General features: G+C 51.5%; 1 protein-coding gene across 1 annotated transcript in view; it reads left to right on the top strand.

The window, feature by feature from the left end:
* The window catches only part of Acvrl1 (activin A receptor like type 1), a 13,953-nt gene extending 2,606 nt beyond the window's left edge, over nt 1-11,347 (top strand). Inside the window, exons 2-10 of the mRNA XM_005353866.2 lie at nt 2,239-2,337; nt 3,007-3,258; nt 3,362-3,570; nt 3,755-3,854; nt 4,541-4,687; nt 4,921-5,196; nt 5,795-5,992; nt 8,478-8,608; nt 11,065-11,347. Coding sequence (XP_005353923.1) covers nt 2,274-2,337; nt 3,007-3,258; nt 3,362-3,570; nt 3,755-3,854; nt 4,541-4,687; nt 4,921-5,196; nt 5,795-5,992; nt 8,478-8,608; nt 11,065-11,199 — 1,512 coding nt within the window. The 5' untranslated portion in view covers nt 2,239-2,273 and the 3' untranslated portion in view covers nt 11,200-11,347. The remainder of the gene's footprint in view (nt 1-2,238; nt 2,338-3,006; nt 3,259-3,361; nt 3,571-3,754; nt 3,855-4,540; nt 4,688-4,920; nt 5,197-5,794; nt 5,993-8,477; nt 8,609-11,064) is intronic.
* The last annotated feature ends 8,140 nt before the right edge of the window (nt 11,348-19,487 follow it).

Genomic DNA, 19,487 nt, shown 5'->3' with positions numbered 1-19,487 from the left:
ATCGAGGCTGGCCCCAGCATCTTAACTTGTTAAGCTTGTTATGTGATCGAGGCTGGCCCCAGCATCTTAACTGTTCATTTGTCATCCCCCATTCTCCTGTCGCAGCCTTCAGAGTGTTGGATCACAGGCACCTTACCACTGTACCCTGCTCAAAGAACATTTCTGGCTGGTCTCAGACAGACTGAAAGGGTGACACACCAAAGGATCTATTTAGTTAACCCACTGCATAAAGTTCTGAGATGCAGTAGAGTGGCAAGGGGTACATGGGGGCAGTTAGGGAGACAGAAGTTTGGTAGCATGTCCCAGGATGCCTTGTTGCTAGCGGTTCCCATCTCATGGTCTCTCCCTAGCTACTTTCTGGGCAGATGAAGTCTGCCACCAATGGCTTCCTGCCCATGGCCTCAGGACACACCCTCAGCATTTATCCTCAGGACTCCTGCAGAGTGCTTATCAGACTCCTAACTGGCTTCTAACAGGGGCAATAGGCAGGAGGTCAGGCTGAGGCTGGGACACAGCTGCAACAGCCCAGGTCTCTATTTCCTCCCCCAGACCGGACCTCTGGAGCAGAGGAAACCCAGGCAGGAAGGCCAGGGCTGCCATTAGCCAGAAAGACCCACCAAGCCCCCCAGCCTGACCCTAGACATCCTGCTCCCAAAGCCTCAGCATCTTGGGTCTTCGTTTGGTACCAAGATTTGAACACTGGCCTCTGTGGTCTATGTGACTGTATGTCCAGACCTTCTCCTGTCATATCACAGGACACGTATATCCAGTCCTTCTCATGACACATCACAGGACACGTACATGCAGCCCTTCTCATGACACATGACAGGGGACACGTATGTCCAGCCCTTCTCATGTCTTATCGTAAGTCATTCTCTGTGTTAGTTCCCCTAGCTGGAGATTCAGCCTGTATGTCTGCCGTTCAGACAGTCTGTGTTTTGGCTTCTGCTCTTCTTGCGCAGCCTCAGCACCTACCCTCTGGTCCAGAGGCTTGGTGAAGGGAAGGCTGGTACAGCTCCTAAAGTCCTAGTTGATTTGGGTCCTGAGTTTCATTCATGCACCAGAATACCCTTCTCCCCAGTGCTCATCCAACTTCTGAAGAGTCAAACACCAGGCAACTTCGCAAGGCCCAAATATGTTTCACTTCCCATTACTACCAACTCTTCCCACCCCCTTTCCCAGGACAAAAGGGGGGGCAGATGGCTCTGAGGGGGAACAGACTCTTCCCACCTAGACATAGGCAGGCTGTGCATGGCTGCTACAAGCCTGGGGATGCAGGCAGGGGCTGACACCACTGGCTCAGGACACAGAGAAGGAAGAGTGGTGGAGGGTTCTAGATTCGTGTTCCACTCTTGCTACTCCAATTCTAATGGAGCCTGGCCAGTCTCCTCCCCTGGCCTGACTCTCTCCTCTAAAACCAGAGCTGGGAGGGGAGCGGGACAGAGAGATGGCTAAGGTGATGATGCTTGCCACGTAAACTTGGTGACAAAACCCATGTAGAGGTAAGAGGAGAGAACCAGCTCCACAGAATTGCCCTCTGATCTCCACACCTGTGCATCCGCACAGGGGCCCTTAAACACAGACACAATAATAATGAATGAAACTTTAAAAAGTCATAAAACTGGAGCTGGGGTTGGTGGTTTGTAAGGTCCCGGCTCCAGGTCTCCCCTTTAGACCCCGTTCTACTTGGAGCCTGCCCTGGGCTCCCTGCTGTGCGTGACTCCAGCCTGTCCTATCCAGACTTCAATCTAAACAATCTTGATTCCTGTTGCCGGTCTGGCGGGACCCTGAATGGCAGGAAGTGAAGACAGGAGCCTGTTTATGTTTGAAGCAGCCAGGCATGGGGGTGGGGGGCACTGGGAAAGGGTGGGCAGGGGTGGAGACTGGAGGGTTGGCAAGTGGCAGAGGACAGAGGGGAGCTAGGAAAAGACGTGTTCTTCCACTGTAGCTGTGACCGTCTGTGCTGCCCACCCCCTAGTCTGCTCCTGTCAGAACCCAGCAGTGGGGCACAGAGCCGGGATGCCCTCTGGCTCACATCATTTAAACACAGCTCTCTACCCTCACCCCCAACAGATGGTTTCCATGGGGAAGTGAAGCAGGACTTCCCTTGCAGGCCCCGCCCTAAAGTCAGACGTAGGAGTGGGGAGGTGGCTTCCCTGCCTCCCCCCAGAAATACTCCCAGTGATTTCCTCCTGGTAGGAGGGGACCTTGGTCACCCACGGCTGTCACATTTTGCAGATCTCACCGCATCTCTGCTCCTATCTCCAAGGACCATGACCTCAGAGATCCCCAGAAAGGGCCTTCTGATGCTGCTGGTGGCCTTGGGCCTAACCAAGGGTGAGTATGGGAGGGGCAGTGTGGAAACCAGGGACCTGAATGGAGGAAGGCCATCTGGGCTCAGCTCAGCTTTGGCTGGGGCTGGATCTGAGGAGCTGAGAACAGGAGCCTAGCAGGAGGGCAGAGGGTGACCCCTATAGACTAGTTCCCCAGGAGCCTAGCAGGAGGGCAGAGGGTGACCCCTATAGACTAGTTCCCCAGGAGCCTAGGAGGGCAGAGGGTGACCCCTATAGACTAGTTCCCCAGGAGCCTAGCAGGAGGGCAGAGGGTAACCCCTATAGACTAGTTCCCCAGGAGCCTAGGAGGGCAGAGGGTAGGTTCCTATGGACTAGTTCGCCAGCTCCAATCTCTTTATCTTGATGATACTGACTTATATGCTGAAGTTCCTTGCTGGGTAGAACCTACATCTTGGGTGGAGGCAGTAGGGGTTTGAATAGGGAGAGTCTGGGACCAGAGCAGGACCTGAAGTAGGGAGAAGAAATCCCAGCACAGGCAGTAGACCAAAGCTGGCTTCTCACAGTCTCCACTGCCTGTGTGGCTGGGGGTAAGGCTCCTAGAGAAGGGCAGCAAGTGGATGGCATTAAAGACCAAGTCCTGAGGGTTTGCCTGTGAAATCAGAAGGGTCAGGATGGTAGGAGGAAGTGCCTGGATTTCTCTTGTGTCTTCCAGGAGGTGTGGTAAAGGCCTCCAGGGATCGGCTGGTGAACTGCACTTGTGAGAGCCCACACTGCAAGAAACCAACCTGCCAGGGGGCATGGTGCACAGTGGTGCTGGTTCGCGAACAGGGCGGGCACCCCCAGGTCTCTCGGGGCTGTGGGAACATGAACCAGGAACTCTGTTTGGGACGCCCCACAGAGTCTTTTAATCACCACTGCTGCTATCGATCCTTCTGCAACCACAATGTGTCCTTGGTGCTGGAGGGTACGTCCAGAGGCTCTTCCAGAGGTGGGATGCTGGGATCTAACTGTCAGGGTCAAGAGAACTGGCCTGGTGGAGCTGGGACTCAATATCCCTCTCTTCCCAGCCACCCCAACTCCTTCGGAGGGGCCAACAAATACCCACCTGCCTCTGATCTTGGGTCCCGTGCTGGCCTTGCTAGTCCTGGTGGCCTTGGGTGCTCTGGGCTTGTGGCATGTCCGGCGAAGGCAGGAGAAGCAGCAGGGTCTGCACAGTGACCTGGGCGAGTCCAGCCTCATCCTGAAGGCATCCGAACAGGGAGACAGCATGTTGGGGGTATGGACCTGGGACAACCTGGGACCTGGGGGGTGGGTATGTAAACAGGAGCACCAGTATCAGGGGGTCACCCAAAGACGGCAGTGAGAATCAGGCAGTGCCCCAACAGTGGGACAGAGGTAGGGAGTGGAGAAAGGGGCTGTGGCTGATGGGCAGACACTCAGTGGCTACTTGGTATTTCTAGGACTTCCTGGACAGCGACTGTACCACGGGCAGTGGCTCGGGACTCCCTTTCCTAGTGCAGAGGACAGTAGCCCGGCAGGTCGCACTGGTGGAGTGTGTGGGTAAGCAATGAGTAGCCAGGGACTAAAGGCTCCGGTAACCCTGGAGAGATCAGGAAGCTCTTGGCTTCCAGGATCACAAGTGGGGCCAGCCTGGACCAGAATAAGGGATTCCACTGGGCAGGACACAGGTTGGTTATGCGTCAAGGTTAGGTTCTTCTGCAAGGACAGTTATGATAACCTAAGGGTAGCTCAAATCTGGGGCAGGATGTGGATTAAGTTATGTAGAGATTCGGGTTGGGGACAGCAGGATAGCTCAGAAGGTGAGGGCCTAAACCTAACCCTGGTATGTACTTCATGAAAGGAGAGAACCGACTTCCATGGTTGCCCTTTGACTTACATATGTGATCCTAGCCCGTGTGCATTAAACACATGCACACATACAAATAAATAAATGTAATTTTAAAAAGTTTAAAAGCTGGATGTGGTGGCATATGCCTTTAATCCCAACACTTAGGAGGCAAAGGCAAGCAGATTTCTGTGAGTTCAAGGCCAGCCTGGTCTATATGGCAAGTTCCAAGTTGGCCAGTGACACACAATGAGAACGTGTCTGAAAAAAAAAAAAGTCAAAAAATAAATTCAGGATTTGCAGAAGGTGTCTTTGCAGCATTCAGGGTTGGGGGTGGGGCTTCTAGGACTGTTGTGTGTCTAGTGTGTGACCCTTGTTCTTCCCTTGGTCACTGGCTTAGGAAAGGGCCGATATGGCGAGGTGTGGCGGGGTTCATGGCACGGCGAGAGTGTGGCTGTCAAGATTTTCTCCTCACGGGATGAACAGTCCTGGTTCCGGGAGACGGAGATCTACAACACAGTTCTGCTTAGGCACGACAACATCCTAGGCAAGGAGAGGACACGTCTGCTATTCCAGGCCTAAATGACCCAAGCCCCTTAGCTCAGGACTGGAGTAGACAGAACGCTGGGCATTGGTCTAACCCTAAGTGACTCCCAAACCCCTTCAACCTTTAATCTCTGCCTCCCCCCTTCTGAGCCCCTCAGCCTTGGCTTCCCCTCACCACTCCCGCCACTCCTTCCTCCTCAGCGCTTTGACTGAATCACACCCTTTTACCTACAGGCTTCATAGCCTCTGACATGACCTCGCGCAACTCGAGCACGCAGCTGTGGCTCATCACCCACTATCACGAGCACGGCTCCCTCTATGACTTTCTGCAGAGGCAGACGCTGGAGCCCCAGTTGGCCCTGAAGTTAGCCGTGTCCGCGGCCTGTGGCCTGGCACACCTGCATGTAGAGATCTTTGGCACTCAAGGCAAACCAGCCATCGCCCATCGTGACCTCAAGAGCCGCAATGTACTGGTCAAGAGCAACTTGCAATGTTGCATTGCAGATTTGGGTGAGCAGGACTGGAGGGGCGGAGCTTCGCAGGTGGGTGGGGCTTGCATGCTCAGTTCTGCCTGTTTCTGTGGGGGAGATAATTAGCGCTTTAAAACCTGTTTCCAAGCTGGGGCACTCAGGAGGCAGAGGCAGGTGGATCTCTGAGTTAGAAGCTAGCCTGGTCTACAGAGTGAGATCCCCAGGACAGCCAGGGCTACACAGAGAAACCCTGTCTCAAAACAAACAAATTGTTTCCAGCCCAGACTTCTCTGCCATTTACTCTACTTCCAGAAAGGGGACGGGGAGGCAGGAACGCCTTACTCTGACTTCTCCCAACCTGCCTGAAGTTCTACCATGTGAAATGGGCATCATAATGCCTACTTTGCCTTTGGGTTCTTGGGAACCTTGAGAGCTGTATAAAGCAAAGGGTACATGGGACAGAAGTTCCCCTCCGGCTCTGTCTGTATTCCAGGCCGTCTCGGGACAGGTCTCCATTTCCTTGCTCCTCTGTGTCTGTTTCTGTCCTCACTGCATCTGGCTCTAGTCCGGGCTCCCCTGGATGGGAGTGGCCATCCTCTGTGGGTGCCCTGGAAGACTGACAAGCCAAATACCCACAGGACTGGCTGTGATGCACTCCCAGGGTAGTGACTACCTGGACATCGGCAACAACCCCCGAGTGGGGACCAAGAGGTACATGGCACCCGAGGTGCTGGATGAACAAATCCGAACCGACTGCTTTGAGTCATACAAGTGGACGGACGTTTGGGCCTTCGGCCTAGTGCTGTGGGAGATCGCCCGGCGGACCATCATCAATGGTGAGGGCCCACCATATGCAGCGTGCGTGTGTGTCTGCGTGTGTGTGTGTGTGTGTGTGTGTGTGTGTGTGTGTGTGTGTGTGTTAAGTGTAATAGATAGAGACTGGGCTTCCTTACGGGTGGGGGGTTATGGGAGGTGGGTGTGTGACCTGTGACCCCAGGGTTTGAGACTAGCTCTCCCAGCATTCCGTTACTGCTGCTTATCAACTAGTTCAGCACAGAAGGACTTTTAAGGTTCCTCTGAGCCCTTGAGGGTGTGGATCTGGCCCTGAAGTCTTGAGTTAGAAATAAATAAATAAACAAGAATCCCATAAGTATTCAGAGCTGGGGTGGGGATACAGCTCAGTGGTAGAATGCTTGCTGCAGTCACAGAGATGATCCAAATTAAGTATTTAGAACAATATCTAGAAGCTGGGCTTAGTGACCCACACTTAATAATCTCAGTCCTCAGGAAGCAGAAGAATTGCCCCAAGTTCAAGGCCGGCAGGTCTATATAAATAGTGAATTTCAGATCATCCAGGACTACAGAGAGACCCTGACAAAAATAAAAAAGAAATAAAAATAAAAAAGAATGAAAGAAGCAAAATAGCAAACAGTGCCTAGAGCTAAATATTAGCGGTCATCGTGAAAAAGCGCTGTGTAATACTATTCCATTTTATAAAGCAGAGTCTAAGAGGCAGGGTTATAGCTGGCTAGAGGCAGCTGCAGGACTTAAGCCAGACACCTGACTCTGGGCCAGTGTCCTCTGTCACGTGACAATTAAATGTTGACCTTTAATTCTTTGACTTCTTTGCTCACACGTAAGCTATCTGGTATCTGTGTTGCCTGCCTATTGCAGCCTCGTTATGACAGTCGATTGCCGTGGGAGGCCTTAACTGGGAGAGGCTGGCAGAAGCCCTCGCCCTGTGCTTGCTGCCCTGTGCAGCCCGAGTTGATGGCCTCTCAGTCTCAGGGTAGATGGAGGAGCACAGGCTGACCGCTGCAATGTTAGGCTGTTCATGACCACGGTTGCCAGGAGTCCAGAAAGATGATTAGGACAATCCCTGGACCAGACTAGAGCCCTGCTCCCTGGGAGCAGAGATGCTGTCATTTCCTGGGCATCCACCAGGAGCCAGCCTTTTGCAACTTCAACTTTCCTCAGTGGTCACTTGTTGATAGCAGAGACCCAGGTGTCCTCACTCTCCTAGAGTCTCCAGGGGTTCCAGTCCCTGGGCATGAACCGCTAGAATCAGCTATGTGAGGCTGGAGCTAGAGAAGGGGCACCTCGATGAAACCAAAGAACTCCTGGGCCTGGCTACAGGCAGGAAAGGAAGGACTGGTGGATCGGCCTTGGGCTCCCTGGGCGGAGGGGAAGCTCTGTCAGCCCCACACAGACTCCGAGCGCATTATAAACACTGTAATCTGGTGTCAGCCCCGGCACTGATTAAAGGCTCATTAGACTCACTCAAGCCTCTGCAAATCACTGATTAGGGCGCCAGCGGCACAGGGGCGGCCTGGAAGACCGCCATGGGGAGAACAGCTGGTGAAGGCTTCATTGAAGTTGTGGCCTACATGGTCACAAAAGCAGCCTGGGATTGGGAAGCGGGAAGAGGCACGGGACTGCCTCTGACCCCACAGATATACCTTTCAAAAGGGCTCCTGTTTCAGTGCCCTTGGGATAACACGGGGTGGGGACGCTGCTGGCTGTGGGGTCTGCAGAGGGATGAGCCTTCCCTGATAGGGAGTAGATTAGATACTATGGACCAGGGAATAAATCTTAGGAGAGGTATCTTTTCTGTCCTTTGTCCCTGTTTCAGCCCTACCATAGAAGTAGCTGAGAGTTCAGAAGCATGGGATTTGGTGTAGGATTTTGGCCTTCAGTCGCTCACTACCTGTCCATCCTTAGAGACAAGTCACTGTCTTTAGAGTACTGTTCTGGCTAATAAGGAGAACTACAGTGCTACAGTCCCTACGGGCTGCTGTGAGGTCCATGCCCAGCGCCAAGGACCCTGCCTGGCACACAGGAAGTGCTCTGGAATACCAGCCGTCAGTATCACCAGTCAGGGAGTGGTACCCAGGCTACCCAGGTCCAGGATGGAAGACAGCTGAGGACGATGGAAATGTGATCCTGCCTAGGAAGCTAAGATGGGTTTTAAGTCCTGAGTCTGCTGTGACTGGCTAGGCAACCTGAGTCCGGTGCTTCTTAGCTTGAGTCTCTTCATCCAGGACACACACAGCATAGCACTACCATGAGGACTAGTAGGAAAGTGTGTCATGTGCCTATTAAGGCAAACACCACCTGGGAAGTACAACATACATAGTAATTCTGTGCTAGGTACAATTGTTACATTGTAGGACAGGGATTACATTGTAGGATTGGACCTTTAGCGAGCAATATGGTTTAGCTCCAGGTCCCTTGGGACAGAGGCCGGGCAAAGTTTTCTCCTGGGTGCTCTCTGGTCTCCCTAAGTCTCAAGTGATCACACTATCCCCCTCGAACCTCCAGGCATTGTGGAGGATTACAGGCCGCCCTTCTATGACATGGTACCTAATGACCCCAGCTTTGAAGACATGAAAAAGGTGGTGTGTGTTGACCAACAGACTCCCACCATTCCTAACCGGCTGGCCGCAGATCCGGTAAGGCCTCTGTGGGGGATGGGCTGCCTCTGTGGGGGATGGGCTGCAGCTAGGCTGGGATTGGCCTGGGGCCGGTTGAGGTTGAGGTTGATTCTCAGCTGGGATTTCTGGATTCAGGATCCTGTGCTTCCTGGATAGATCTTGGGTGTCCTGGGTGTTCCCCCTACACACCCGGCTTGGGAATCACTCACCCTTCTTAGACCTTCTGGTCAGTGTAAGATTTATAGAACCTTTTTCCTTACCCATGAGAATCAGAAGGCCTCTGCTAAATTTCTCCTATCAGGTTTTTCTTGCTGATTTTGATTTTTTTCAAGATATTCCACACTTACACAAAGCAATACAAGTATATATAAAAACATACATTACATATATACACATATATTTAATATAATATAAACGCTTCTAAATACTCTCAGACATGTACACACATATATATCTAGGCAGACTCTTGGTACCATGAGGACAAAAATTCTGTTTTTTAAGCTTACTGGTTTTTTTTTTTTTTTTGAGACAGGAGTCTTACTATGTAGCCCTTTAAAAATCTCTTTAAGAACTGAGTGAGGGGCTGGAAAGATGGCTCAGCCGTTAAGAGCACTGGCTGCTCTTCTAGAGGTCCTGAGTTCAATTCCCAGCAACCACATGGTGGTTCATAACCCTCTATAGTGAGATTTGGTACCTTCTTCTGGTATGCAGGCAGAACACTGTATATATAATAAATAAATTAAAAAAAAGATCTGGGTGTGGCAGCACAGGCCTTAATCCTAGCACTCGGAGGCAGAGGCAGGTGGATCTGCAGAGTTCGAGGCCAGCCTGGTAGTGAATACGGATGAGCCAGAAACCTGGCTCCAGATGCTGCTGGAACGTCTTCCAGAGCTGCGGTCGGGAGTCCCGAGCCCGTCGGCTCCTCCGCGGATCCGCCAAATACAGAGCGACACGGCCGAGTCGTACAGACGCGAGCGCAATTAACAGACAACGAACCACAGAAACACGGAATCAAGCGCTGGTTAGCTTACCTCCCGAAAATGGGTCGGTGGTCCCTGGGTGGGGGTCTCCAAATCCCGGACGAGCCCCCAAATGAAAGACCCTCAGATAGTGTCTTTCTGTCTGGGGAGACCCTTCCCAAGGAGCAGCGAGACCATTTGTGCGGATGCAAACAGCAAGAGGTTTATTCGGATACACAGGTACCTGGGGCAACAAAGTCCCTCGGAGGACTTGTGCGCCGTCAGGCTGGGGTAGCGGGTTTTTATAGGGTAAAGGGAGCAGAAGCACGGTTACAGAAGCGAGATGCATAGTTACAGGGTATTCGTTGGTCAGTTTGAATATGGCTGAGTTCAAGTCGGGACAAGGTCCCTGGTTCCCGAGAATTCAGATATGGGCTGCCTTGGCTCTTGTCTAGGGCAGACAGGGAGTTTCTCTCTTGGTATTCACCGTTCCTTCCCCCGGCCCAGCCACAGGTGTCTCTATCTCGTTTTGGCAGCTTCTAAACTGCCCTTTGTTAAAACCCTGAATATTCAGTACAAGCCTTGCAAAATGGTGTTACCAGTGCTAAGTTGTTTAACAAGCTGGGCAGGGGGTCTTTCATCTGGTGCTAAGCTGCTTAGCAAGCTGGACGGGGTTTTTCAGTTTACAGAGTGAATTCCAGGACAGCCAGGGTGACTAGAGAAACCCTGTCTCAAAAAACAAAAACAAGCCAGGCAGTGGTGGTGCACACCTTTAATCCTAGCACTCAGAAGGCAGAGGCAGGTGAATTTCTCTGATTTCAAGGCCAGCCTGGTCTACAGGTTACACAAAGAAACCCTGTCTTGAAAAACAACAACAACAAAACCCAATATAAATTTCTCCTTTCAGTTTCATGCAAACATAATGTATTTTGACCACATCCACCTCATTCTCCTCTCTTACCCCCTCTTCTTTCAAGAAGCCCCTCCTACTTCTCACTCTAATATTTCCACTTTAGTAACTGGATGCACTCAGTGAATTTTTACTGAAAGATAATGAATATATGCATGTATACATCAGAGGCCACGTAGATGCATTCCTATGCACACGCACATACTCACTCTCAGGAGCCAGAGGAGACAGGCTGCCACATCCAAGAGCTACTGAACTTCTTGGGATAGGCTCCTTCCTGGACAGAGGCCCACCCTTGCCACACTCTCGGTCACTCACGGTACCCTGCGCACCAGGTCTCGTGCTGCAGAGGCTGTTCACCAGGGTGGGCTCTCCTGCTGGCTTGCTGCCACCTTCTTTCTCACTCTCTATCTTTCTTCTTCCATGTATCCTCCCCTCCTCACCCTTGCCTTCTCCTTCCTGTTCTCTTGCGTTTCTTGCCTTTCTCCCCCCTGGCCTGGCCTTTCTCCTGCTATGTCTCCCACACTGAGCCATTGCTTCCTCTCCCTCTGCCTCCTTTCCATCTTCCTGACTCCTCTGTCTGTCTCTCCTCCCCTCCCCCCCAGGTCCTCTCCGGGCTGGCCCAGATGATGCGGGAGTGCTGGTATCCCAACCCCTCTGCTCGCCTTACTGCGCTGCGCATCAAGAAGACTTTACAGAAGCTCAGCCACAACCCAGAGAAGCCCAAAGTGATTCACTAGCCCAGGGTCTCTGGACTCCTCCACCTGAGGCGAGTGGTGGGGCAGAAGATGAACCCTATCTGGGTAGAAGTAGTGCAAGTGTGCACGCTGCCCTGTGTGTGCCTGCCCAGCTTGGCCCCCAGCCCATCCAGTCAAAAATACAACTGGGCTGAAATTCGATCTGCCTCTGTCTGGCCTGCTCAAAGTGGCGGGCTCTCTGACGCCTGGCTGGACTTCCCATCCCCAAAGCCAGCAGGGTACACCCCTGCCACTCCCAGAGCAGGGTAGCCAAGCCAGAGAACCCCGGGCTCAAATCCTGGGCTTGCAATCTCTCCTACCCTTGGTCAGCCTTACTGCCCCACCGGAGCTGCCAGGATGGGGCCCTGTCCAGCTACAGCAGACACTCCATCGTGCCAGGGCCCAGTGGAAGAGACGCAGCAGCCTCAGTTTCTCACTGTGGGTTTTTATCACTTCAATGATGCCTTTCCTGACTAGACCCTGGCTAGTGAATGCCAGTCTCTCAGGTGAGGTGGCGCCTGATCCTGCCACCCTCTGTCCCCTTACCATCCCAGCTGACTCATGAGGGTATCAAAATGCAAGGGTCTTCTGAGGAGAAGGAAGGTCGAAATTGGTGGAGAAGAGCCAGCATTGCTCTGTTCAATAGGAGAGAGACCTGGCTGTCTTAAGATCTTAGATTTGGCCCGTGTATCCTTTAAGGCTTCTCTCACCCCGATTTTCGCTGAAGCTCAGCATGAATGAAAGCTCAGTCCATCAGTCATCAACTGCTCCTGTCCCCCTCCCCAGTCGTTTGCCTCAAGCTGGGGTGTGGAATAACTCTGGGTCCAGGACAACCTAAAGCATCTCCTGGTCCACTCTCCAAACCCCAGTTCTTTCCTGCAGCTGTACCAGTGGCCACCCTGGGGCTCAGGCAGCACTGGACTCTCTGACTCCCTCTGTTGCTTGGCCTTCTTTGTCCCAGGGCTCAGGAGTGGTTTCCAAGACTGAAAAGAAACTTGGCTCCTGTCAAGAAGCCTCCAGCTACCAGGGTTCTGCTCCCTCCTGGCCTTGACTCGTCGAGGCCCAAGAAAGTGGACCTCAGGAGAACTTGGCCTAGAACAACACCAGAAGCCTGGTATTTAGACATGTGAGGGGTACACAGTCACGTGCTGACAAGGGCAGCTGAAGCCTGGGCGGATAGACTGAAGAGAAGTGGTTTACAGCAAGGCTTAAGGAGGGGAGGGTGGAGCTCAGGCAAGAGACAAGATCATCCTCAATTTTAGGAAGATCTGGCCTAGCTGGCCGCGCGCGCGCACACACACACACACACACTCCCCATGAGTGTCTCTGTTGTATGTCCTCCCATCACCGTTTTTCTCAATGTACAAGGACCAAGGAGAACCAGGAAATTAAACTATATGAAAACAGAAAGCAGACCAGCGTTTCCCAGACCAGCGGGGCACAGTGGATGGTTCTCTGGTGACTGCAGCCAGGGACTCGCCTTCCCTCCTGGAGGCTTTTATTTCTACCGGACTTGGGAACAAACTCCTCCTTGGACTCCACAGCAGGAAACTGAAGACAAGACAGCAGCTCTTCCAGGGCTAGGAATCCTAAGCGGAGAGCCGCCGAAGGAGGGCGGAGAGCCGCCGAAAGAGGGCGGAGAACTGCCGAAGGACGGTTTGCCTGACGGGGGCTTAGAAAAGAAAGGGGCTCTCTGAAGACAGCTATGTCCAAATGCTTCTAAGTGCAAATGTATGGATGGAGCCTACCTTTCTGTACTTAAAGATACAGTTTATGGGAGGATTTAGCTGGTGGATGCATGTCGTAGGGCCTGAATAAACCTTAGTTGCCCCTTGAGTTTCTGCTACGTCTTCTAAGGCTAGTACCTCCGCAGTGGTCCAGTTGCAGAGGTCCAGAGAGAACCCGAAGCACACATCACGAAACTGCCCTTGGACAAGACCGCTCTAGAACTAGAACCGCGTTGAGGTTCAAACTTTAGATCTCTCCCAGGGTAGGAAGCAACCTGATCCACGCCAGCCACGTCGCCCTCTGCTGGCCAACGCGCTGCCCAAGGCCGCACCCCCACCCCCCTCCAACCCCCGCCTCGCGGAGCCGCCTGGCTCCTCCCAGCAGGCCCAGGCCCTCCTCCCTGTCCACACTGCAGCGTGCGTGCTTGCGTGCGTGCGCTCAGCTCTTCTCGGCTGCAGGAACTGTGCTTGGAAGCCACACCTAGCAAAGGAGCTTTTTGGGTCCTTACTCAGAGGCGGCTCCGCCCCTCCCTGTTCAGTTCCTTCAATTCTCTCAGATGCTCTCCACCCCTTGTCTGGAATCAGTACACACCCCCAGAATGAAAAGCTTCTCTTACCTGAAAACCGATCCCCGCTCAGATAACACCTCATGTCCCCTCCCTCGCCACCTGGAAAATTGTGAGCGACATGGAGGGGTGGGATAGAAAACGGAGGACAGGTACCGAAGGAGTTTATGGTACAGTCTGTCCAGCCCAGAAATACAAACTTTCTAACAAAAGGGTATTGAACCTCTCTCAGGAAAATAGGGAGCGTGCCCAGTTTCTTCTGCTGTTGACAAGTTGGTGTACTCCCTGTTAGAATTATGCCCCAAACCTGCAGCCTTCTGCACTGGAGTCCTGGACCTCCTCCCTCGCACACACCAGGCAAGACCTTTCCAGGAGCCCCTAGATGATGGGGATGTTCCCACCTTTTTCTCCTTCCAGGGCCCAGTGGTCCCACTGGCATGCAGATGGTCACAGTGTGGTTGAGGACCGGAAAAAGGGCAGTGGGAAAACGGCAGTGCAAGGTTTCCATGTAGGCTGGGCAGGATCTGGCAGGACCGACAGACCCTTCACCACGCTTTGGAAGAGTCCTTCTGAGGTCACTGTGGCCAAGGGCACATGGACATCCCCGTTACTGCCTTGGAAAAAAGAGAACCCATAAGTCCCTTGCTCTTTGCTTCTTTTTCCTGATTTCCCCGGGGAACCCCAGCCCCCAATTTCCTTATTACATATAACAATTGAGGGTGCCCCAGCATGCCGAGCTGAGGCGCCCCTGCAGCATCGCTGGGATACTGAGGCTCGACTCTTCCTCTGCCAAGGCCTCTTGGTACCCAGGCCCTCCTGGGCATTTCTTTTCCTTCCCAGGCTCTGCCTCCCACAGTCCTGCCTCACACCAGCCTGTAAGGAAGGTGCCCTGCTTCCTCTGCCTTATCCCTCAGCCAAGCGGTGAGGTGCACACCCGCAGTTCCAGCACTAGGGAGGAGGAGGCAGGAAGATCAGGATTTCAAGATCATCCTCAGCTACAACACAGTTTCAGGGCCAGCCGAAGCTGCAAACAAACGAAGAAATGACTAGTAGCCCAAGAGATGGCAAAATCGTACTTTGAAAGTCCACCCTGAGGTAGACTGAGGGGTGCCAAGTCCAATATCCCGGGGCTGGCACTGATGGTAGCTCCTGGTGGGCGACTTTTGAAACAAGTTGTCTCTACCAGGGCCACGTTCAGTTTGCTAGAAATAGAGACAGAGGACTTCTTGACTTTGCATATAATTTGCATAATGTCATAGACACAGTGTCTATTTTCAGGCAGTTTCCAGGTTCAAGTGTTGCCACCACTGCCCTGAGGGGTGTTATGTTGAGATGAGTCTCTTTTCTGGTCTTCCTCACCCACCCACTCTTATTGACCTACATCCCAATCGCAGGAGCACACGGGGTGGGGAGGGCTGTCCGTGGAGACCCAGCCCACACCTTATCACCTCCATCACCCACAGCCTGGCTGCTTGCTCAAGGGCAGCAGAGAGCAGCAAATGAGGTTTAGGACTTGGGTGCTCTGGCTCCTTTCCTGCCTCTGCCACCAGAACTGCCAGTCTGAATGTTCTGTCTTCTGACAGTTTGGAGCGGGGAGGAGGGCAGCTAGAAAAATAGATTAACCTGGGCTTGAGCCACCCAGAAAGCCTTGCTTGCCCCCAGATAATCACATTAGGGCAACAAATCTAACCTTCAGTCAGCCACTCCCGGAAGACCCCTCTGAGCCACCAGACTCCTAATTTGGTGATTTTTGTTTTTTAAGACAGAATTTAGAACTTAGGCTGTTCTCCCTATCGTGGCCAGGTTGGCCTCAAACTCTCCACCCTCCTGCCTCAACTCCTTAAGTACTGAGGTTACCAGCATGTGTCACCACACCCAGGTGGTGTACAATATCTTGAAAGCATCTGCTAAATAGGAAGAGGCACAGTCCCCTCCTCCCCTCCAGCCCCAAGTCTATGCCACATGACACCTGTGCCTGTCCCATGGCTGTGCCTGTCCCATGGCTGTGCCCTTCACCAGCACCAGCCTAAGGACTCAGAGGCAAACACCCAAAAGGGCTGATTGGCATGACTTATGGCTGCTTATGACCTTGGCTGGTACTTGGCTTCTCCTCTGGGAAGGAGGGGGACTGGTAGAGATTAAGGCAAGACAATTCTCACTTTATAGTGACCTGTCCTTGGTCACCAAGGCTCCTGCTGGAGCTCCTTCAGCCGTCACTAGATGCCAGGGCAATGAGTCTGGATCCTGGAAATCCCAAGGCAGCTCAGCCAGGCAGATCAGCAGCAAGGCACTACCCAGAATTCTTAGTCTTTGGCATCCAATCCCCCTGGACCTGCCTCATCCCTTCAGGCAGGCGTTTCCTGTTGATAAGAAGCTCAGTTACAAATACTGATAAGGAGATGAAAAAGGAAACGGACAGGCTAGGGTAGAATGGGTATTTGGTCTGCCTTTTCTACCCTCTGCCATCCTCCCCCTCAAACTGCTTCCCAGAACTAAGTAGAAAATAGGCCCCCACCTCCACACGGGGCCTTATTCTGGAGGTTCCAGGAATTTGGCCTGAAGACTTACTTACACAGTTCTCAGAAGCCGGCCCTGGCACAGCCTGTCCCGGGAGGGGAGATTTGGAGGCAGAAAGCATTGGGTGCTGAGTCCCCAAGTCCAGGGGCAAGGGCACAAGCACAGGAAGGATGGTCCCACAGGTTGGTCCATCCGGGTTTTCCCCGCTTCCTCTATCTCCCTCTTCTCATAGGCCTGTATCCAAGTTGTGCTTCGGTGATTGGCTGACCTATAATTAGTAGATTTTTCCGACTTTCTATTCTCAGGCTTATTGATGGAAAGTCTCATTAATTTTGACTCTACTAATTTGAAACCTATAATCCTTCAGGACAAAACATGTGACCGATGTTTAAAACAACAAGCAAAGCAAACAAGTTTTCAAGGCACGCCCTATTGCACTCCTAGGGTTCGGATTTGCAGAAACCGATCTTTGCCTGTAGTTAGACTGATATGCCACCAGGTGGGTGAGGAGGCCCAGCCTGCCTCCGGACTTCAAGTCGTCCTTACTCAGGGACAGAAGGTACCACGGTTTCATGTTTTGCAATTCTTCTCCCCCCCCACCTCCATACACAGATGCAATTCCTTAATAAAGCTGGCAAACATAAAGGCGTGGAGCAGGCAGTTTTGTGTGCTCGAGGTTTAAAAATTAACCAGCCTGGGCATGTAGCACTGTGCTTGAACACTGCCTAGCATGCACAGAGCCCTGGGTTCCATCCTCAGCACCACAGATAAGACAACAAAAGGAGCTGGAGAGATGGTTAAGAGCACTGGCTGTTCTTCCACAGGACCCAGATTTAATCTCCAGCACCCACATATAGGCGGCTCACAATAGTCTGTAACTCCAGTTCCAGGGACCCCAGTGCTCTCTTTTGACCTCTGCAGTCACCAGGCACACAAGTGGTGCATGGGTATACATATATATACATATATACAGGCCAAATATATACACAAACATACAGGTAAAAGATCCTTACACATAAAATAATAATTCTTAGAAATTAAAAATAAAGTTTCAGAAAAAAAAAGAAAGGAAGGAAAGGAAAAGAAATAGCTACCTGCAGTTTGGAGCCTGTCTCCTGACTTCTTCACTGTTGCTAGGCCTGGTCACCATCCAGCAACGCCCTCGCCCTACTTTGTGGCTGTCACTGCACTTTGACACTGACGGAGCGGGCAAAGGTCAGTAAAGGATTTTATCCTCATCAAAACCTTCAGAGCCCTGACGGCTCCTGCGGAGGACCGGGGTTGATTCCTAGCTCCCACATGGTGGCTCACAGCCATCTGTGAGAGACTAGGTTGTAGGGGATCTGAGGCCCTTTTTGGACCTCCTTGGGCACTAGGCATGCATGCACAGACACACAGGCAGGGAAAACAACGGCCTCAACAGATTTAACTTCCACCCAGAGGAGATTGTTCATCAAGTCCTAAGTCGTTGTTTTCTTTATTTGTAGGTTGCTTCTTCAGCGCTGAGACGAAGCTCAAGTCTTCAGGCATGTTAGGCAATCTCTCTACCACTGAACAAGGGGCCGAGGCTTTTGGTTACTTTTGGCAAATGTATGCTTTCATGCAGTTCTACAAGTGTGGGTGGGGGGATGCTGTCCCTGTCGTTGCTGCTCTGATGCCTGAGGTCCCAAAACCTCCAAGAAACTCTTGGTCTCGCTTTCTTGTGTTTCTGTCCTTCCAGAATGACCTTATACAAATAGATTTGAATATGCAGTTTTGCCCCCTCATCCCTCAAAAATAAGCGTATTATATACACTGTTCCATGCCTTCCTTTGTCAACTGTGTAGCTTCGAGGCCTTTATATATGGTATAGGTAATGTTCGCTTTATTTTTAGCACAATCGAGTATTCACTGTTTGTCAGTTTTTTGAAAGTTTTTTTTATTATTTCCAAATTTTGTCCCTTATATCATGCTTCACAAGTAAATCACTATAAATAAACATCAGTTTGCTTCATTTATGTGCGTCTATAAGATAACTTCTGAAAAGTGGGATTCCTGGGCATATGACTTTGGCAAAGGCCATCTTGCTCTCACAATAGTAAAATGTGAGATTGGTTACGGGATGAGAGAATTACAACCAGGCAAGCGGACAAATAGAAATTGCAAAGAACTCAGAAGCCAACGCAGGCACACTGGTGAACTGTTGTGCCCATGCGAAGGATCAAAAATCAAAGAAGTCAAGCCAGGCATGGTGGGGCACACCTTCAACCCCAGCACTCGGAAGGCAGAGGTGGGTGAATCTCTGAGTTTGAAGTCAGCCTGGTATACAGTGGAGGACAGCCAGCGTTACACAGAGAAACACAGTCTCAAAAAACAAAAGCAACTATAGCAACAATATAGATGTATGTTTATATGTATATACATTTATATATGTGTGTGTATGTATACATGTCTGTATGTGTGCGTATAATATGTATATTTACACAGAAACATACATACATTGCATACATACACACATACACATATACCTACATATATACATATACACATACACACACACACACACACATGAAGAGAGAGCGCTTGAGACTGAGGTGAAGGCCAGCCTGGGCTACACAGGGAGTTCCTGTCTGAACAACAAAATGAACAAAACAAACAAAATGAAAGGCGTTTATGGAGGTGATGGATAGAAGCGAGTGGGGAAAACATTCTAGAACTGGTCACAGTAACCGTTGTGCCGTTGTGGCCGTTGTGTGAGCACTAGAAGCAGTGAGCCGAATGTGTCTGTGTTTACTGATGTGTACAGCAGCATGGTGAGATCTTTAAAATACACAGTCGGAGCTGGACCTGAAGGACCGCATTTGCAGTCCCATTCCTCGGGAAGAAGGCAGGATTGCTGTAATGCAAAACCAGGCTGGTCTGTGTAATGAGTGCCAGGCCCGGGGCCACACAGTAAGACCTCAAGCAAACAAACACACAAAAAGAATGTGTATGTACATGAATCCACACCACACACACACACACACACACACACACACACACACACACATGCAATTGATTGGCAAAAGAAGAGACTGTGGTCGATAGCACAATGCCTTTTTATTTAAGTTTAGAATGCATACATATTCAAAACAACGTTACATCCTTAACAAGGATATGCATATATTTCAGGACATGGAGCAGCTCATTAGAGTGTCGTGGGGTGTGGGGAACAGGAGAGATGGAGACTGAAGTGGAACCGGGGACGGAGCTGGAAAATAATATCTGGAGAGGCCTTGTCACCTTATGTAATACGAGGATACCGTAAGACCTGATTCGCCTGAGGCTGGTGTGGAGGCGGGGATGGGAAGGAATCCGGACTACAGGGTTGAGTCTTGACCCTGTCTCTCTTGTGCTCAAGATCCAGCAGGAAACAGAAGGGAAGGAGGCATGCCATGTCCTCGCTTTGCTGAGAGGGTTGCCTGTGAGGTGTCAAGATCATGCAGGTCAAGGGCCTGGCCAG

This window comes from Microtus ochrogaster, chromosome 15 (assembly GCF_000317375.1).
Source record: "Microtus ochrogaster isolate Prairie Vole_2 chromosome 15, MicOch1.0, whole genome shotgun sequence".
Taxonomy (NCBI): Eukaryota; Metazoa; Chordata; class Mammalia; order Rodentia; family Cricetidae; genus Microtus; species Microtus ochrogaster.
Note: the sequence above shows the minus strand (reverse complement) of the source record. Positions and strands in the feature narration are given on the sequence as shown.